The following is a 21,882-nucleotide window of genomic DNA, read 5'->3' as shown; positions in this document are numbered from 1 at the left end:
AGCTCCTACCATTGAAGAGAAGCACAGTGCCCATGCTCCAGCGACCACCCTGTTTTATCAGATCCTCATTGGACGGCGCACAGTGGCCCACCATGCAGAAGGTTTTGTTGCTGTCAGATGATAAACTTGACTTTCTTGGTATGGTGTAATCCAAATAAACCTCACATTTCCTAAAACAGAGGGCATGTTAGGGTAGTGTTCACTCACCAGGATTTGAAACTCTTGTTATGATAGGATGCTCACCTGATGCCACACACCCACACCACCACACGGCCGTGGATGTTCTTTTTGCCCTCTGGCTGCTGTGTATAGGTGAGGCCGAGGTGCTGCCATTGGCCGGCTCTGAACAGTTCCTCAACAGATTCTGCCTGGGCCAGCAGCCCCGCTTTTATCTCATCGTTTGGATCTATGCAGATCCTGTGGGAAGAAGCCATTTCAATGCTTCAAGGTCCATAAACTACAAGTACTTACAAACTAGTAACCCATTCTGCACACACATCTTTGAGACTGTGCTGGTGCTCACCTGAATGTGAGGGAGCCTGATGTGAAGTCTGCCCACACTTGAAGCATCAGTGCCTTGGAGCCCATGGACAGAATGTGAATGAGACCTTCCTCTATAAACGTGGTCCCAGCCTGAGACGTGCCAAGGTGGGACTCAGCTGCAGGAGGGTTACTCTCCTCTGGAAAACAACGACGAGACAATCTCAAAACCAGTCCATTTATTTGATCACTTTAGTTTTGATTGCCTCTATATACATACCAGAAAGACAAAGGTATTGCACCAAAAGTTGAAACTGCAAAGAGGAGGCTTAAACGAACGATGCCATATTTGCTTTTCAATCTTTTTTTCCAATAATGACATTAGTTTTAATGAAAATATGCTGTATAGTGTCAATCGCTATATTTTATACACCTAATCAATTTCCCCAAACTCTTATTTTTTCACCCTTGAAAGCCAATTTTTTATATGAAAATATTTTATGGTCTATATCTATATCTATATCTAACTACTGCCTATGTCTGAATTGGTACATTACACACCATTTGTATGTAATAGCCTTCCTGCCAGCTGTGAATACGATTTGGACCAATTACCTCTTCTTTCAGCACCAGAGGATTTATATATCGCCCAGCTATTAATGGTATTCATAAAACTCTCTTAATACCCCATTCAATACTGCTTTTAAAGAAAAATATCACATATTTCCATAAAAATTCTCACAATTTTTGTGAATTTGTGGATGTCTGTAATGCACACATAGGAATTTGTGATCTTCAATACCTTTTTCCATAAAATGTAACCTTAGACTGACATTCCATTAAACTATGATAACATTTCTAAATCATAATCAACGTAGTTTGATCATTTACATTTATCATCACTTCCACCACTGGAGTATTTTCTTCTGGTGACTCCCTTTTCACTTTTGTTGATGCAGTTTTTTGTTTTTAAGTCTCCCTCTCCAATAACAGAATCAAATGCAACATTTTTGAATGTTGAGTTAATACACACGTGCTTTAAAAACAGTTAATATGTATGGACTTCAGGCATTGATTTGAGGATCTGTGTCTCACCCTTGTCTTTGTCGCCATCCTTCTCCTCCTGCTCTGCCACTCTGAGCCACATCGAGGCACTGAAGCCGCTCGCCATGTGGGGCCAGCAGTTCTGCCCGACCAGGGGCAGGTGGAGAGGGGCAACGTGCCAGGGAGAGGAACGGAGGTGGCTCGGCCCGTACTCGATGTCCCCCTCTCTGCGCCCAGGAGACAGTTTCCCTTTCCAGAGCAAACCAACACTTTTCCCTCCGGCAGCCCCGTTCTGTCTGGAGCCGGCCGACAGCCCTCCTGGGGTCGAGGCCGCAAGGATGATTGGAAAAGACAGGAAGTGAAGAGGCTCTATGTTCACGTTGGCTTCGACGATTTGTAGGATGCCTTTCAGTAAAATCTCCTGCAGGTACGCAAAGTAAATTGGGAGTGAGATTTCAGGCTAATGCCTGAATGCCTGAATGCATGTTTCCTTTTCAATCTTACTATATTTATCCTTTTTTTTATTAAGTGTTTTCACATTAACACATTACTGAGCAATTACATTGTGTTAACAGTGTGATCCTTGTAAAACAGGTGAGCATTAAACCTGTGGTTATCCTGAGAGTCTTGATATCATTTAGCAAAACCAGTAAAAATAGCAATAAAATAAAAAGGCAGTACAAAAAGAGAAACAGAGTGAAGCTTTTAAAGAACTACTATCTCACAAAAACAAAGGTCATTATGTTCACATGGTGAAAAATACATCCTCTCTTTTTCAGGTTATTAATGATGTCTTCTGCTGTTTTCCCAATTAAAAACAGACTTGTGATAATAAGTTGTAGCATCACGTCTGCTCCGCACAAATTGGTGCTAATTGTATGTATAATGAAAGCGTGCTCAAAGAAGCATTATGTGTTGATGAGTTTTAAAGAACCAAGAAGTGAGGAGAGAGTGTCAGGAAGTGTGTCTCACATATAAGTGTGTGTGTTCCTGTTGAAAAATTAAACGTGTGGACAGTGTGAGCATAAGCTATCAGGGTCAACACTCTGAGCTAACAGAGAACTGTTGAGTGACTGAAAGGGTTTGCTATTTACAGTAGGTGGGGTCTTCTCCAGGAAGAGGCGAATCAACAGAGCCAGTTCCTCCGCCGTGATTCGCTGGCTCACCATGGCAACCAGCAGCTCCACTAGAACAGTCTGGCAATCTGAATGTAGACCAATGAAGAGCAGATTACATAAACCGTTTTTATTTCACTCGTGCATGCACCAGGATACTGCAGATAGAAACACAAAACAGCATCGCTACCTGCTTAGCTCTCAGCCAAAAATATTATTTGTAGAGAAAAACACATGTGGCAATGCCATAAAACATAAACATACATTTGATATATAAAATCACTCCAATGGTTTAAGATTTTTTCCCAAAATATTACTAACATACTGCACTTCTGAGTGTGAAAACCGATTGTACCCAATTACATTCCTTGATTTTCCTTTTCCCTAATATCCTACAGTTGTAGATAGAGCAGCAACAATACATCAACTTATGGATTGGTCTATCTTTTTTTTTTTTAATAAGCGGCAACTATTTTGATAATCAATTAAAAAAGCTGACCAGTCTCTTAATTATCGGGATTTTCTGCAATCATCCGTTTAATATCATGATAACAGCCTTCGTGTCAGATAAATCTACATTAAGCCAGCAGAATGAACAAACCTGTAAAGGAGGGGTCTGTTTGGCTGAGTATGTTGTGAAAGCCAGACAGGATGGTCTTGACTCCTCCCTGTCAAGTTCAGAACAAGAAGTCAGTGATACTGCTCAGAGCACACATAAGAAGAACAGTAAAACAAACAGAGACAGCTGAGGCAGGTGGAGAAGAACAAAGTAAAAGAAGTGCTCAGTCTGACCTGGTCGTAGAGCAGGGCAGCATTGCGGTGGTTTGCGTGTACTGCACTCAGCAGGCTGTGAAACACGTGACTCAGGACCTCCAGGTCTGGGGAGCCGGTGGCGAGCAGCTTCAGCTCCATCGTGCAGATCTCCGGGAACAGCAGGATGCCACGCCTGGGACCGTCCACCACCGCCACAAACTCCCGCAGCACAGCAGACTCCACCTTTAATCCTTAAATAACCACCACACACAGATGTAAAATATCAGAGACACACCCAGACACTCTTACACAGACATGGAGAGATGTGTGGCGTGTCACGCCTGCCAGCACAGAAATGCACAATGCTCACGTGGCTGTGAAGCTTAAACATCTTCACAACCCACAGGCATTCCCTGCTTCATCTCCTCCATGCTGCCATCTCATGAAAATGAATTAGCCTCAGTGCTGTGCTCAGCCTCAGAGCAGCATGCTTTACAGAGGAGCAGCTCAGCAGGTTCTCACACAGCTTCTAGGACCTCCTTTTATTAATCAAGCCTGCTCTCTCTCCCTGTGCACAGCAACACACTTTGCCTTCATTTAACACCAATACACATCCACAAACATGCTGCTGGCCGTGAATATCAACTAATAGGCGACTGCCATCCTTTGATATTATTTTGTGAAAAATGTATCAATTGCAACATTGCAGTCATTTGTCTCCACACTCAGTCCACTCTCTACCCATATGTTGTATAACTAAATATGGCAAAAAGAGACTTAAAAACATAAAGGTAGTGTATGAAGTCATGAATGGCCTTTGAGGGGAAAAAATACAGTTTAGGTAAAAAAATAATATATATTAATATATATATATATATATATATATATATTAATATACCTACAGCCTGGGGAATCACGATATAGTATTAGTGGAAAATGCCACATTTGACTGTGAGAGGTTAAGACATCTGTCAATCAAGCAATTGGCCCCTGAAATACAGGGGTAAAAACATCATAAGCACTACTAAACCACACTCTGACAACTTGTAATTTAGCTAATACAATTCTATGTTTCTAAAAACACATGTCTTTTTTATAGATAATAGTATCTAGTACAGGAGTATACTACTAGGAGAAATGAACTGGTAGTGCTTACTTCTGATGTATTTCCAATTGAACCAGGATGTTCAATGTTAAGGACAAAGCATTTCAGCCTGGGATAGGGTTAATGCATTTGTCTTGCATGAGGTCAGCGTTTAAGCTTCACTGTTTTCCAGGACGAAAGGTTTTCCACGAGAAAGTAAAGGCTCCATTTGAAGGTGGCTTTAAGTCACAAGATCCAGCTCATGTGGCTACAGAGTGTAGCAGCCTGCAGTTTTAAAAGGTAAAACAATGATTGTATTCTGAGGGGATGAAAAAGTAAAAAGGGTGTAATCAGGCCACGTTCTTAACCAGTGAGACCAGAGTGGAGGGAACTAACACAAGAGGCTGTTGTGAGGGTACAAATAATTGCCTGTTTTTGCAATGTCATATGTACGCAACAAGGACTAGCCACTATTTATTGCCAAATATCCTCTACAGCAAACCAAAAGAGGATGTGGTTTTATCACACTGCATTTTTGCCTCAAAACCATGTTAAATGTTAAACATGTTAAACATTAAATAATCCACCAGTGAATGCAAGGAAATGCAATAATGCAAAATTAACTCAACAAATGCTTTAAATGATCTCTTCAGTAGTGGGAATCAAATCCCAAGGTTAAAAAGGTCCCAAGGTCGAGACCAACAGATGACCTCTAAATCAATCAAGATTAGACATCTGACATTTATCACGATAAAGAAAAACGTCACAAAAGACGGAGTACATGCAGTAAAAGTGATTTACTGAGTCTCAAAGTAACCCAAGAGAATTAAAACGAGTGAAAAATCTGCAGTGAAAGGCTTAAAAGTAAAGCAAACAGTCCACGTGAGCGTTACATTAGACAAGATACTATTGTTAGGAGCAATCAGGTGTGTCCAATAGCTGTGGATTCTCGAGGAGGAGTAAATGGGAGTGTGTGTGTGTGTGTGTGTGTGTGTGTGTGTGTGTGTGTGGACCTACCCTCTTCCTGCTTGGCCATGTCCTCGGGGTTGCTTTCGCTGTCAGCGTCGTAGCCCTCCTCCTCCCCCGAGGGCTTGACGCCGCAGCTCTGCACCTCGTCCACCTCCTCGGAGAGATCGCCTGCTGGGGCCCCCCCCTCCGCCAACACCTGGAGCTTCCAACAGAAGGAGAGTGACAGAGGAAGGGAGAGACCCAGAGAGAGAAAGAGAGCAGGATAGAACAAAAAGAGGAATGACTTTCAGGACTAAACACAACAAGATCCTCGTCTGGTCAGATAACATTTATTTTGCAAGAGCTTACCCAATGCTGCTTAAAAGAAAAGTCCTGTTATGCTCAAATATAACAAGTCCTACCACTAATGCAGCGGATAAATTGTCAAGAAAATGTTTTCAAGTGATGAGGGGGAAAAAAAGTACAAGATTTTGGTCATAAGACGCATATCAGCTGACTCGCAGGGCACTCACACAGCGCAGTTCCCCCAACGTGAGCAGTCAGTCATCATATGTGCTCGGAGGCAAACACAAATACACACTCAAGTAAACAGTCGGGCTATAAACCGTTTACCACATCAAAGACGAGGCTTACTGTAATACACACCTCTTTTCCTCTCAGTATTATACTACGCAGTTTTGAAATTCAATTGTGGGTGACTATTTCCAAGAAGAATCCTCGACAGGAGAAACTTTGTGGTGGAAGACTAATCTTGGAGCTTCATACATCACGGTTAAGTGAACATCACACTCTGCTGGGCTCACTGAGAAGGAATGAAGCTCTTAAGAAATAGGTAAATCTATTATATAAAAAGCTAAATCCTTCCATGTTGGAACAGGCTTAGTCAGACTTGTGAAAAACACATCCAACCTGTGAGAGAGGAGGCACCCACCACTAGGCGGGCAGTCGTTTCAGTGAGGACAGACACAAGAAAAGTAATTTTTTGTTGTTGTATTGTTCTCACTTCCTGGAAGAAATAAAAAGCACTGTGTCCTTACCATATAAGGTCATTAAAGTTGTTCATTAATGTAGCCATCATGAAAAGTGACGCTTTACAAGGAGGCGGGAGCTGTTTTTAGCTACATTTGTGAATATCTCAACTGATTATTTTATGTTATCTTGATTTTTTTTCCCCCAGTGTTTATTTTGTATCTATTAATATAAATAAATATAAATGAAATGCACTTCCAATGTCTGTTATGTGTATTTTTGCCTATAATTAAAAGAAAAAAACGGAAATAGGATTTAGATTTTTACCATCAGTGAGCAGTTACAAAATGAGACTATGCTTGCTCGTGTTTGCCTCCACTGCTTAGTCTAAACAAGGTCTATCATTATGTACGTCTGCTTGTTTTGTTGCACATGGGGCAGATAACGGCTGCTTAGCAACATACCCAGCCGTCCTGATGCTTGACGACACACGGCTGGAAATTTATTTTCCTTTCATTGTACGCCTTTGCTCCTAAATAAACATGACTGCCCTTTATCTTTGACTGGCGTCCAGCCAAAGACGTAATATGTGATGACTGGAAACAGTCTGCTACTTCATGCTACTGGGGGAAAAAAGCAAAAACAACTGGACAAACAACTTTGAATGAACTTAATTGAGCAAAGATTTGTTGTCCCCTTGTTAGCAGCTCATTTAGACAATATGTTCAAGATGCAGATTGCTTCTGGTCACATATCCTTGTTTAAAATGATATCATCTATCTTGACTTGCTGTTCCTGTCTGACGCCTTCACAAGCTTTTGCAATTTGTTGAAACTAATAAACGCAAATTTGTTTAAGAAAAAGGGCAAGACCTGATAATAACAGAACTGACAGGAGATAGACAACAGGCAATTAGAGGAGAGACAGTACACACGACAAAGGTTTATGTTCAGAGCAATAAACCACGAGGCCACCCGGTGCCCTTGGTTAAACCAGCAACATTCAGTAAGTGAATAACAGCAGTGCACTTTGAATACATGGAGATAGTATAAGAAGAGCATTTTTGCAGATGTACATAAAGACTCAAACAAAAGAATGTGTAATTACTACAAAATGCTAATATTATATTCTATCCAGCAGAAAAGATAAAGATGAGTAGAGTAAACATTTTCCAGGAAAATCAAAGATGCTGTAACTTCACTCACAGTTTCTCCCAGGGCAGGACTCACCCTGTCGGTCTTCTCCTCAGGGGGATCAGGACAGGACGACACCTCTGCCAGGGCAACTCTCAGGAGGGAGTCAAACAGCGGGACAGCGAGGTCAGAGTTAACCACCCCTGAGCGGGAGAGCTGCTCTCTCACCTCAATCAGGGTTTCTTCCACCGACTGGAGCAACAGAGGAGAGAGATTACAGTTTCAGAGGCCAGGGGGAAATACTTTGGAGGGATTAGCTGAGAAGTATGATATTAAACTTCATACCTGATGAGAAAGCTCTGGTTCTATCCTCTGCAGGGCCGAGTTGGCACTATGCAGACAAATAGCCAGCAAGGCCTCAAGGAGACGAATGCTTTGTAGTTGCCACTCCTCCTCCAGCCTCTTTGCTGGATCTTTGGTCTTTCCCTCAGATGGAGCAGAGCAGAGGGCGTCGGCTGCATCGTGAGCAGTCTCCTCCGGGCCCAGTGAGGTAGCTGCGGACTCAGGGCTGCCTTTGCTCTTACCATCTCTCTTCTTCTTTGCCTTCCCGTCCTTGGTCTTACAGGAAAGTTTCTGAATAACCAAGGCCATGAGGCGCAAGCACACATCCAGTCCTCCTAGCCTGAAGAACTGCCTCTGGAACAAGGGGTTGGCCATGTAGATCCACCGACACACTGACCAAACATCCGCAGCACATCGCACCTGCTCCTTGGAGGGCAGAGCCACGCTGTCAGGGGAAAGGTAGGGCAGTCGCCCCCCCAGAGGTTCACTGGCAGTGCTGTCGTAACCTGAAGTGTCCTCAGAGTCGTTTGCTGAGTCGCCGTCAGAATCGGCCTCCTTGCTGACACAGAGGAAGGCCACGCACAAGAAGAGGTTGATAACATGGAGGTGGGTCTCGGCCCGGCTGCCCCCCGGCCCACACCCCTGCCCGCTCCGGCTCTTATGGCGCGGATACACCTCCTTCAGACCTTCGTAGAACTTGCTGAGGCTCTGCGGGCCCTCCCCAGCCCCTCGGGACCCCAGCTCCTCAGCCAAGCCCAGGACGGCCTCCCGTTCTTCAGCATCGGCGCTCTCCAGCTCCTGAAGGACCCCGTCAGCCTGCTGGTGTCCAACGCCTATTATCAGAGTCTCAAACACCTTCAAGGCCAAAGAGCGCGTCTGGTCGAGGTGGACGAGCTCCGTCACCTGATTGAGCCCGTTACAACTGAGGAACAGATCTCTGATCACCCTGCAAAGACAAATTATAGAAATGTAGCAAAGTTAAACTGAAAATGTACAGATGAAGCACATTCAATATAAAAATGGGAAGTTAGAAAGACTAAAAATTCATTTCTAGCACTTTAATACATTACGTCATTCATTCAAATGGAAATTACCCCATGAAGAGTTTAACCTAAGCATGCTTCTTTCATTGGTAAAGGAAATGCTTAACATAGTGACAGAGAGGGTGGATGTGTGCAACACTCATTGAAACTCTCCAAAAGCTCCATACAATTACAATAAATGGCATCACTCAGTCTAATCTAACACACTCTGCAACTAGTCAATCAGAGGCACAGCCACTGGCACAAACACTCCTTCCTTCACTGATTTCATTTCCTCCCATTGGACTGAAGATATCATTTCCCCCAGGGCACAACAACTCCTATAAATATATTAGTCGAACCCCATTAACATGATAAATAAACTGTGTAGGACACTTCACACTGACATTACTTATGAACACAACTGCTGTATTAGTATAGATGTAATTCTCTATATTGCATTTGCTCCCTTATCTAATCGATTTGTTTTACTGTGTGTTTATTTTACTGAGCAACAAAGACAAAAGACAAAGTTATCTTATTGTGAATAATATGTTTAGTTAGCAAAACAAAGCTAACATTTACCCTTTTAAAATGGGTTTACTACTAGAGCTCACGCAAATTCAAGCAGCCATAAATAATAAATGGTGCTATTACAATGCAGGGTAAATGACCATAAATGAATAATATGTCCCCTCTGAGTGAAGGTTATAAGGTTATTGAAAGAACAACACTCTCTCAGTCTGAATATAAAAACCCTTAAATCCCAGCAGGGGATTGTTTACCCGATATGTTGAGCTACGGAAACAGATGTTCACTCAGTGCGTGAAATGGATACATCTAATAAATAATAAACTTGCTGATTATTTTTTCTCCAATTTAAACGCCGTCTCCAGCCTTCCTCTAAATGAATGTAGAGTTGATTAATTCCACTTTTCTCAGAACATTTCCTCTGTTCATTAGCAGTGTGCAAGTCCATCAGGATGACTTTCCACTAGCCTGAATATGTAATGCCCCCATCGGAGAAATATGGTGCTCTGGCAGCAGGAGCGGTGCAAGATGATGAAGAGGCTGGCAGGATGTCAGGTGACGTACAGCTTTGAGAAGATTATCAATCTTTCAGGTTATCGAGCAACAAAAAGGGTCCTGTTGGCATGCTATTAAATCAATGTGTACACTGTGGCTTCTGTTGTATTGGTCATAAAGGTGAAGGATAAGATAACCCAAACATGAAGAATCATGTCATTATTCAGAATATCATTTAACTTATAATTCAAACACTTAATACTTTACCAGTCATTGTCTGATCCTGGCAGATAGAATCCTTGTTTGTGTAAATGTTTGAATGCCCTGGCAAGGAGTTATTCCATAAGACCAGTGTGGAGATTGTACATGTGTCCAGGATAATGTCAAATATAAGGTATAAGGCTCAGGTATGTGACCAATCTGGTTAAATAAAGGTTTGAAATGAAATGAAATGAGAAGTAGTTTGGCTAGAAATGTATTTGCTTGTGCTGAATATGCATGGAGTCAATGTACCAGCTTTAGAAAAAGCTTAAATGAGAAACATGTACTTCGCCCAGCAGATGGAGCCGCATAGTCTAACCATGTGAGATTGACAGTACAGAAGCAGAAGTACATTAATCATCCTTCTACAAGTCATTGTTTTCTTTATCTAGGTTATAATTGGATTGACAGTGTTGGAGGGGAAACATAGGTTTATTTTAAATATTCATTCACGTGACCAGTTGTAAGTTATATCTCAACAACCACTGGTTTGTTAACCTTGTGTGCTGCCTATGACCTGACAAACATTACGTTTTAAATTGTGATGAAATATACTACATCTAAAGGTGTTTCATATCTGTAAGAATTAATGGCAGTTATTAATTAAGTAATTAAAAGCTGCATGAAGAGGAATCTTAAGGCGGTTTGGAAAAAAACACAAGGTTAAACATATTGTTTTAATTTAAGAAACAACACTGTTTGATATTGGCTCTCGCCTTACTCAGTTGTTTTGGTACCAGACAAAAGTATTTTTTAACATGAACAAATTAAATGTAAAAAAACAAGGTATTCAAATGTACATCCCTGGAACAAACAAATATATTAATGAGCTATCTCGATTACATTTCAAGAACCCATTTAGCAGCAGTGTTTGAAGATGAATGCATTGAAGGTACATGAAGGGGAAAATATACAAATGATGCACAGTTTAAGTACCACTCATAGTCTCCAGAAATGAGATGTATCTGAATATGTATAATGAAGCCTTTTACATAAGCATTTGACAATTATTTCTAAAGTGTCTTGTGAAAGGCTCAGAGGACACACATCACAGCTGTATACAGTAGACTCTGAGTGCCAGTCAATCCTGCAGAGAGCAGAACACCATCCTGAATTGTAATATGGAAACCTATCTGCCCTGCTGACAGACTGCCTCGAAGCATTCATCCATCCCTTTTCCATACACACTGATCCTGTTTAAGGCTGCATGAGGATTCCAGCATGCATTGTGCAGCAGCTAGTGTAAAGCCTAGACAGGTCCCCATGGTTAACACACCCAGACAGACCTGAATGTCTCTGGTTTCCTTCTGAGAACTCAATCATCAACTGATAAAATCCATACCATACGTTAAACCTATTTAAAACCGTAATATAATAGTTCATTGTGGCAGCATTTTGTTAAATGTGTCTGGACAAATACCGCAAGCCCCTGCTGTAGCCAGACTACCGTACTCATTACAGTGTTACATAATCAGTTAATTATCTTCCATTTGTCACTGTCCTCAAAGCGGTGCTACATTATGGATAAGCATCAAATGGCAGTGACCTGGAAAGACAGATCTGATGTCAAAAAATGCCCAAGAGGATAAGGTGTCTACTTTGAGCTGGCTGATTATATTTGCTTCAAGTGGCAGTATAAAAAGAAGCAGAGTCCATTTCTCGAGTGAAAACCTGTTTTTGATGCTTCTGAACATTTACTTAAACCAAGAACAGCCTGCAGCTTCACGTCTTCATCCCTAAAAAATGTTTTAATGAATTAATCAGTTTAGCAGAAATAGCTAAATCTGTACAATAGTGCAGGGAAATCTCAGATGAGCAACTAAAACGTCCACTGCAATATCACAGATGGCCAAAAAAAGGATGACTCACCTTGACTTGAGAAGGGCAGGTAAGGTTTGCAGGTAGATGAGTAGCACCTCCACAGGCAGGCACTGCGTGTGATAGGTGCAGACCTGAGAGCAGGCAGTGGAGACCCCCAGCTGCTGGGCGTGGTGGGCCAGCTCGACCCCTCTCTGCAGCACAGGGTTGAAGATGTGTGTGTAGAGCTGCCACTGCACTATAGCGTTGCCCCGCAGGGTCAGGTGGCAAACATGGCCAGCTATCTGCTGACTCAGCTGCCAGTCCTCACCAAACACCAGCTCTTGATAGGCCTGCAGAGCATCCCACTTCCACAGCATGTCCTCCGCCCCTCCTCCACTCGGCAGAATCCCCTTGGAGCGGTAGCACAGGCTGGTCGAAACGGCCGAAGGTTCCCCGTGCTGCAGAGTCTCCTCCAGGCCTGGCAGCTGGCTGCTGTCCAGCGTGCAGATGTTACAGGAGGCCAGCTTGGCTCTCTCTGAGGGTTGCCCCCCACCAAGCTGGTCTAGGATCAGTCGGCCCAGGACGCTGAGAACATGAGACTGGTAACTGCGCAGACCTGGAGCTTTAAAGGCATGCAGCATGGGTCCTACCACTGAGCAAGGGTCCATACAACAGCAGATTCCAACGGCCTGCACCCCGGCCAGCACCTGCAGCACAGCTGGCCCACTGGGGGACAGTCGCTGCAGCAGCCGCAGGCATTGGTGAGAACAGGCAGCAAGGCAGCAACAACGCTCAGGATAGCGCACCGCATCACCACCTTCTTTGCCTTCTCCGTCCTCTTCGAAGGGATTTCTCCTAGCGGCCTGCTTGAAAGCAGAGACGGGCAAACCGGACAGGTCTCTGTGGTGATGCAAGAAGTGGGAGTATTCACAGCGACGGTGGCGGCGTCTGGCGCACACAGACTGATGCAACTGTTCTGACTTTGCCTTTTTGACAGCACTGATGATCTTGAAGACGCCTGCAATGAGACCTCGTAGCCTCTCTGAAGCCTCACCTCCTATTTCAGAATCCCTCGCCCTCCCTAGTCCTTCCAGCCGCAGCACTGTGGCCTCAAACAGCTCCAGACCGCGGTGCTGGACAAACTCATGGATGAGCTCCAGGGCCTGGCTGAAGAAAAATGGGTTAGGTGTGGAAGCCTGCAGGCAACCAAGCAACACTTGTAGTACTCCCTCCAAAAGCTCTGGCAGCAGTAGCGCCCTGTGGCGATAGCGGGAGAACGAAAAGTCTTCCTGGACCTCTTGCAGGGTCTTCTTAGGGCGAGGAGCAAAAGGGTCATTCTGTCTGTCCAAGCAGCTCCGGATTTTGAGGGTGGCTCTCAGCAGATCTGTCAGGCTGCGCCTCAGGCTGTCAGGAAGGGTTTCACTCTGACTCACATCCACCGACATCAGGTGCAGGATGGTGCGTAGAAGCATCCTCTGGACCAGTGCGATGGGCTCTTCTGTCCATCCTCCAGCGAGTTCCTCAGCCCCCGTCCCACTTCCACCCCCTCCCCCTGGACCACAGCAATCTCCAAACTCAGTCAGGATCTCAGTGAGAGTAGGTACGACGCTGACTGCCAGGCCAGGGTTGTGGTTGATGCTCATGTCAAACTTACAGACCTTCTCCAGCAGGGAAAGCAACACATGGCAGAGGTCGAAGGGCGAGTTTTCCATGCGGTTGAAAATGGATATTGCGGCCGGGTCGGTCAGGGTTTCAGTGTCCGCCATCTGGGACCCCGGGGCTCGGGGGTGTGGGTATGGTGCACTCATGGTTTCTGTGGTGGTGGATGTCAACTGTGAGGACTCTGAACGATGATGCTGACAGCTTACTCGGATGGTGGAGCCATGTGACCTTCGGCTCCTCGCACCACCGGGTCCCGGGACAGCTTTGTCTTCAGGGTTGGCTTCCGAATCTGAGGTAGATACCTGGGTCTTCCGAGCATCTTTTACAGAGTATCTCTGCGCTGTCCTGCGTGACCTCCGTGACTTCCAGGTGCCACTGCCAACACGGGACCTCTTTCCAGTGGTCTGTTCATCTGTCGCAGCCTTCTGTCCTGCTCTGAGAGGGGCGGCCTTCACCTCCCGGCTGAGGAATACCTCCAGTAAGGACGGCAGGGTGAAATCTGTGAACACAAAGATATCTGCATAAAGACCAACAAACCAAGGATACTTACATGTATAATAAGACAAGGTTTTGGCATCAAAGGCGTTGTGGTTTATGTTAGTAGTCCCACTTGTATTGAACAATCAGGATTTAGCAGACTTTAGTAAATGCAGGTGAACAGTCCCTGTGGAAAGCAAAGGAGGCAGTACACATTGGTACATTTTCAAAAAATCTGCGTAAAAATGTAAGTTTTTATATGGGTTCGCTCAGCTGGATGTCAGGAGACATTTGTTGTTTTCTTAAAAACACATTTGGTGAGTAAGAATTAATTAGAGTAAAAAATGTCTAGGGTCCATGTTAGGTAGGATCAGCAGTCCTGTACTAAATACCGGCATCCTCCTGAGGTCACAGGCCTCTGCAACCACTCGTCTTCCCCTTTTGTGTGGCTGTTTGTAACACTCAGATTCCAAATAATGAAAACATTTACAAATAATAACAGATTTATGAATCTCCAAATTAGCACTGTCACCGTTTGCAGTGTTAAGTAGACTACAAATACAAGATAAAAACATGACAGACGCAATACACACACATTCTTCTGCCTTTACATGAAACCACCAAAGATAGTACTAAACCATGGTAACAAACTAGGCAATTGATGGAAGATAAAGCAAATACATAAATAAACAAAGCCGGATAACAATGTTGGCCCATGAAAAGCAGTCCGTTTGTGTGTAGAAATGATAATGCTGTACAGTAAATCAAAGAGAACTGTATGTACATTGAAATCATTAGCTATAAACCAAGAAATAGGGGTAGTCACATGGCTGTACAGCCGGCCAGTGTGATGTATGTAGCGTTAACATAATGAAGTAATTTGTAGATACTGACCTGGGGCTTTTTCCTCCTGCACAGGGATCTTCCAGACCAGTGGTAGCAGAGACAGCAGCAAAGTGAGCAGCTCCTCCCGGCAGGTCAATTCCTGAGCAACCAAACACACTGAGGTTACACACCACATCTCCCTGCCCCTCTCCCTTTGGTCACACTCTGAAGTCACACCCAGACACTGCCTCCTGCCCATAATCAGTATAGATATCCCTCTGCGTCTCACTACCTTCAGGTACTTACTAGGATAAGCTCTGTATACGTTTCCAAAAATGATGTTCATATCAAGAGTTAGTAAGTTATTTTTCAGTATATACTTAGCTAGTTAGTTAGTAAGTCTTAAGCTAAAAGTGTCAGGGAACAATGTAGCATCTACATGACAGCCTTACTTCCAAGACCTCCGGGATCTCATGTCTAACCACGGCATACCTCACAGCAGAGAGAGAACCGACTCCTTCATGTGCTAATTAAAGAAAATCAATCGACTCCTTCATGTGTGTATTAAAAATATTCCGCTTGCTGGTTTTACAAGGTTATCAAAACCTACAGTATTATCTTTTCCATGTATAATAAACCCAGATTTTCATTTACATGTTGTGCAGTGTTTGGAAAATATTGGCTTTGTCACTTTTGTGTTGTTTATGCAAAGTGAATAGGTGCCAAAGATGACTGATATTGACTTATATCATAGGTAGACTCTGGCTATTTCATCATTACTTTTAATGATATACAATTTATAGACTTTTTTATAATATAACTATATCCTTTTCTTTTGTGGTCTATTGTTTTTACTATATGGCTGTTTTTGTTGTTGTAATTGTTACGTTTTGTTTTTTTTGGTGCTCGTACCTTTTATGTGATTTTATACTTATTTTACGTTTTGTGAGCTGAGCTGTGTGATTTTATATTTGATGTATCTCTCTGTAGAGCACTTTGGTCTGGAGGTTTTAAGTGCTTTATAAATAAAGTTGGATTGGATCCTGAACAAAAACTTTGATTGTCAAACACTGCCGTAAACACTGTTTCACTTTGGCTACTAAGGAGCTCTAAAAGTATTTCGTAAGATTTAAAAAAACACAGTTAATCCGGGTCGCTTACATTTATTGCTAAATACTGAGCGGGGAGATTTGACTGTGTAAATATAAGCTTGTCAGTGCTCCCTGGTGGATAAACTACTGTGAGGGATATACAATTAACCATGGTTGTTCTCTACCGTCCACCAGGCGCCTTGGGGGACTTCATGGAGGAATTAGATAATCTCCTCTCACACATCCCTGAAACTGGTCCTCCCGCTGTACTTCTCGGAGACCTCAACCTCCAGACAGGGAAGATGGACGAACTAACATCTCTTTTAACCGCCTTTGCTTTCTCACTGTCTCCGTCCCCACCGACTCATAAAGCTGGCAATGTCCTTGATCTCATATTCTCAAGGAACTGCTCTACTTCTAACCTCTCTGTAAACCCGCTCCACACATCCGATCACTTCTTCATTTCATTCTCTCTACCCCTTTCCAAACATAACAAAATAATCTCTTCTCATCCTGCACCTGTCCGCCGTAACCTTCGTTCTCTCTCCCCCTCTACCTTTGCCTCATCGGTGCTCTCAGCCCTCCCTTCCTCTGACTCGTTCCAACTTCTGGCTCCAAACTCTGCTGCGGAAACTCTCCTCTCTACTCTCTCATCCTCTCTGGACTCTCTGTCCTCTCACATCTCGGCAGGCTCGTCAGTCCCCTCCTGCTCCCTGGCTAAATGACGCACTGCGTGCTAATATCTGGAGCCGATAACATAGCTGAGATGTGGAGGCAACATTACTCTACTATACTTAATTGTGTTAAAAGTGACCCCTACAAAGTTGGTAGTGTTGTGAAAAGTGACACAGTGGGAATCACAGCTAAAGAGGTTTATCGAGCAATTGAACAGCTAGCTGATAACAAAGCATGCGGCTCTGACCGAATCACTGCAGAGCACCTTAAACTGGCAAGCCCGAAGGTTGCAGTTCTTCTTGCCATTTGTTTTACCGGCCTCATGACTCATGGTATGTTGCCAGACTCCATGTTGACGGTTACCTTGGTCCCTGTCATTAAGGACAAAGCGGGCAAGGTAGGGAGCTTGGATAACTATAGACCAATTGCTCTGGCCAGTGTGTTATCCAAAGTCCTGGAAAGAATTTTGTTGGATAGACTATGTTCTTATTTATGTACCTCAGATAACCAGTTTGGCTTCAAGGCTAAGCATGGTACTGAGCTATGCATCTATGCTTTGAAGGAAATGGTAGAAACATATAGAAGACAGAATTCCACTGTTCTGATTGGTTTCATTGATGCCTCGAAGGCTTTTGACCGAGTTAACCATCATAAACTGTTTTTAAAATTGAGACAAAGAGGTGTGCCTAACAGTATAATTAGGATCCTGGCTTATTGGTATGCCAACCAGAGCATGCGGATCAAATGGGGGAATGCAGTCTCGGCGCCATTTGGTGTTGGTAATGGAGTCCGCCAGGGGGGGCTCCTCTCACCGAGCCTTTTTAATATCTATATGAATGATCTATCGGATGATTTAAGTGTCTGTAAAACAGGGTGTGTGATTGGTAATGTGATTGTAAACCATCTTATGTATGCCGATGATCTGGCAATTGTTTCTCCTAGCAGTGCTGGTTTTCAACAGTTGCTAAATGTTTGTTCTGATTACGGAGTCAAATTTGACGTTAAATACAATGCTAAGAAGAGCGCTGTAATGATCTGTAGAGCAACAGGGGATAAGAACCTTTGTTTTCCAACATTCTATCTGTCAGGACAGGTGCTGTCTGTTTGCTGTAACACGAAGTATCTGGGACACATCATCACAGATGAAATGGCTGATGATGATGACATGTATAGACAGCGGCGTGTCTTATATATACAAGCCAACATGTTGGCTAGAAAATTCTCTTGGTGTTCAGATAAGGTTAAGGTGAACCTCTTTAGAGCGTATTGCACTCCTCTCTATACTGCCCCCTTGTGGGTCAAGTATAAGAAGGCGAGCCTCCGGAAGCTCCAGGTTGCATATAATGACTGTTTGCGTATACTGCTTAGAAAACCAAGGTGGTGCAGTGCAAGTGAAATGTTCTGTAATGCACGAGTCAACACGTTCCATGCTCTTTTGAGAGGTCTGATGTACAAATTCATCTGTCGATTGAATGTTTCTCATAACTCTGTCATTACGCTGCTTTCAAATCCGTGTCTCAGTGCTGTACGATACCAGTCACCTCTGTGGAAACATTGGTATGGCTGCCTTTTTTTAGTTTGTATTTGAGTGTTGTATGTTTTGTAATAATGGACCAAGAGTCTCTTTAAATAAAGATGATGATGATGATGATGAATAGAACCGTCCTTCGGGCAGCAGAGCGGAAACGGTGTAAATCCAAACACCATGACGACCTCCTAACCTATCAGGCTCTCCTCTCCTCTTTCTCTGCTTCGATCTCTCAGGCAAAAAGCACTTTCTTTCAAGATAAGATCCAATCTTCCTATTCCAATCCCAAAAAACTATTTTCCATCTTCTCCACCCTCTTGGACCCTCCCAAAGCCCCTTCCCCCTCCTCCCTTCTTACCCTCATTACCTCTGCCCGTCCTACCACCTGTCCTCTGGACCCTATCCCTTCAAACCTCCTTCAGACTATCACTCCTGATATTCTACCTTTTCTCACCCATTTCATCAACACTTCTCTAACTTCTGGTCACTTTCCAAACGGTCTCAAGGAGGCAAGAGTAAACCCTCTCCTGAAGAAACCCACTCTCAACCCGTCTGATGTTATAAACTACAGGCCTGTCTCTCTCCTCCCGTTCCTGTCTAAAACACTTGAACGCGCTGTCTTTAAACAACTCTCCTGTTATCTCCATCAGAACAACCTTCTGGATCCGCACCAGTCTGGTTTCAAGGCAGGTCACTCCAGAGAAACTGCCCTCCTTGCTGTCACTGAGGAATTGCACACTGCCAAAGCAGCATCCCTCTCCTCTGTCATCATCCTGTTGGACCTGTCTGCTGCATTCGACACGGTGAACCATCAGATCCTCCTTCGCACTCTCCAAGAACTTTCAGTTTCAGGCTCTGCACTTTCCCTTCTCACCTCATACCTCAAAGACCGTACCTTCAGGGTTACTTGGAGAGGGTCGGAGTCCGACCCTTGTCAATTAACTACAGGGGTCCCTCAGGGCTCTGTTCTTGGTCCCCTCCTCTTCTCCTTGTACACAAACTCGCTCGGATCAGTCATTAGCCCGCATGGTTTTTCATACCACTGCTACGCTGACGACACCCAATTAATTCTGTCCTTTCCCCGCTCAGAGACCCAGGTTGTCGCACGCATCTCTGCTTGTCTAGCTGACATCTCTCAGTGGATGTCTGCTTATCACCTCAAGCTCAACCTTGACAAGACTGAACTGCTTTTCCTTCCGGGAAAAGATTGTCCCACTCTTGACCTGACTATCAACATCGGCACCTCTGTTGTTTCCCCGAATCAGACTGCAAGGAATCTGGGTGTGACCCTAGATAACAACCTGTCCTTCACTGCAAACATCGCTGCTACAACACGCTGCTGCAGATACACGCTTTACAACATCCGGAGGATAGGTCCCCAGCTGACCCAGAAAGCGACGCAGGTTCTGGTCCAGACTCTCGTCATCTCACGCCTAGACTACTGCAACTCCCTCCTGGCTGGACTACCTGCATGTGCCATCCGACCTCTGCAGCTCATCCAGAATGCAGCTGCCCGTCTGGTCTTCAACCTTCCTAAATTCTCCCACACCAAGCCGCTCCTCCGCTCCCTTCACTGGCTTCCGGTAACTGCTAGAATCCACTTCAAGACAATGGTACTTGCGTACCATGCTGCGAATGGATCTGGCCCTTCCTACATCCAGGACATGGTTAAACCGTACACCCCAGCACGTGCACTCCGCTCTGCATCAACCAAACAGCTCGCTGCACTCTCACTGCGAGGGGGACCTAAGTTCCCATTAGCAAAAACACGTGGGTTTGCTATCCTGGCTCCAAAATGGTGGAATGAGCTCCCCATTGAAATCAGGACAGCAGAAAGCTTACACACCTTCCGGCGCAGCCTGAAAACTCATCTCTTTCGACTCCACCTCGAGCGATAGAACTATTAACAAAGCACTTATATACTAATAAAGGACTGTCTTATCTAAAGCCAGTTGAGTAGCACTTGAAATGTTTTGGCTCTATGAAACCTGATGTACTTATATGATTCTGTTTTCTTCAAGTTTGTATTTTGTTGGTCGAACGCACTTAGTGTAAGTCGCTTTGGATAAAAGCGTCAGCTAAATGCAATGTAATGTAATGGATAGTAACACTAATGATCTCTAATGTAATCATCATAACAAGACCCGAGTTAGGGTATTCTACTGCACAGTGGAACAAACCCAACTGAAAATACTTTCTCTAATAAATTCAAACATATCATTTAAAACCTTGGTTTTGAAAACCACAAGTTCATGCCACGTTATAAATAAAAGTCTATAAATTGTCTTGTCCTGATTGTTGGTAAAGGCACGACCTCCATTCAGGACACAGCTGACGCACACAGAGGGGCTTGTGATAACACACTCGCACATGAATGCATTACATTTCTGAACCGAAGGATCCCATTTAGACTGAAAATATAATGAATGTGTGGGAAATGAGCTGAAAGATGTGCACAGTACAAGTGATGCTGAAACACAGCGTCACATTCATACCATAACAATATTTCATTCAATAATTTCTTCTGAGGATTATCATTTTCTTCTTTAAAAGATGGTTTGGCATGAAAATAGCTGAACTAGTGATCCTGTCTTTCACTCTGGAGCCTAGAGACCCTTCTGAGAGAGGATCACTGTTTACATGTCAAAAGGAAACCGTACAATTGACATTTGTGAATAATTATGCTTTTTAATAGCGGAATTTCCCATGATCAGCATCAACGCACTTAAAACTTCTTTAAACCATTTTGTTTTATGTAGGTTTATGGACGCAGCTGAACACTAAACCCACTGAGGTCACACTGTTTTCAACTTTCCCCTGGCTTCTGATTGTTTTTTAGTTGCAGAGCTAGACTTGTCATGTGAAAGCGCCATAACTCAGTCTGGATAGGAGCATCTCGTAAATTGTAACTTGACCAAAGGAAACGCCCACAGATCAGATCAATACATAAAACACAGAGCGTGCAGTCAGTGTAGCGTGGGCTCTGCTGGGGAAGTCTGCAGACTCAGAGTTTCCTCTGCCACCCCATCGAAGCACTGTCAGAGCCTGGTGCCAGTTAACATGTCAAACAATACCTGTTTCTTTGAGGCTTTTTTATCATCTCACTTGACCATCTTAATAGACTGCTAACAACTCGCTGTAGATGTGTTAACGAACCATTAATGGTGCAGTATTTCCACTTATATTGTGCCAAACTAAGGCCTATCCATATCTGTAAAATGTATTTAAACGGGAATAATAAATCATATATTTTGTTTTCTTGGTGTATGATAACAAAAAAGTATTATCTTTTTTGGAAGTTATAGGATATTGATAACTGTCCTATATGGATTTGCACATCACCATCACTATCTTGTGCACAACAGCAGCCAAATTACCAACTGTGTGCATTCACACAATACTGGGGCAACGCTCCACTTTAGATTGAAAAAATATGACCATCCTGCAAGCTGAAGTAACACCAGCCATAGATCTAGAGACACAGCCTAATTGGGTACAGAACAAATATAGACACAGTATTGGGCATTAGGTTGTATTATAATTGGGTCCTGAAAACAAAACAGCCAGGCATTTCCAAATGTCAAAAAACAGAAATGCCAGCAGGGCATTGAAAAGTCAGTGAAGCG

General features: G+C 43.7%; 1 protein-coding gene across 3 annotated transcripts in view; it reads right to left on the bottom strand.

Annotated features, from left to right (window-relative positions):
- Positions 1-21,882, bottom strand: part of lyst (lysosomal trafficking regulator) — a 78,213-nt gene that overhangs the window by 30,517 nt on the left and 25,814 nt on the right. For all 3 annotated transcript variants that reach the window (XM_034100683.1, XM_034100689.1, XM_071205641.1), the window contains 12 exons: positions 15,032-15,122; positions 12,068-14,159; positions 7,893-8,835; positions 7,620-7,799; positions 5,494-5,647; positions 3,432-3,643; positions 3,241-3,307; positions 2,619-2,728; positions 1,576-1,945; positions 524-680; positions 244-417; positions 10-170 (listed from right to left, as the gene is read on the bottom strand). In XM_034100683.1, coding sequence (XP_033956574.1) covers positions 10-170; positions 244-417; positions 524-680; positions 1,576-1,945; positions 2,619-2,728; positions 3,241-3,307; positions 3,432-3,643; positions 5,494-5,647; positions 7,620-7,799; positions 7,893-8,835; positions 12,068-14,159; positions 15,032-15,122 — 4,711 coding nt within the window. The remainder of the gene's footprint in view (positions 1-9; positions 171-243; positions 418-523; positions 681-1,575; positions 1,946-2,618; positions 2,729-3,240; positions 3,308-3,431; positions 3,644-5,493; positions 5,648-7,619; positions 7,800-7,892; positions 8,836-12,067; positions 14,160-15,031; positions 15,123-21,882) is intronic.

The sequence above is a fragment of the Pseudochaenichthys georgianus genome, chromosome 15 (assembly GCF_902827115.2).
Source record: "Pseudochaenichthys georgianus chromosome 15, fPseGeo1.2, whole genome shotgun sequence".
NCBI lineage: Eukaryota > Metazoa > Chordata > Actinopteri > Perciformes > Channichthyidae > Pseudochaenichthys > Pseudochaenichthys georgianus.
Note: the sequence above shows the minus strand (reverse complement) of the source record. Positions and strands in the feature narration are given on the sequence as shown.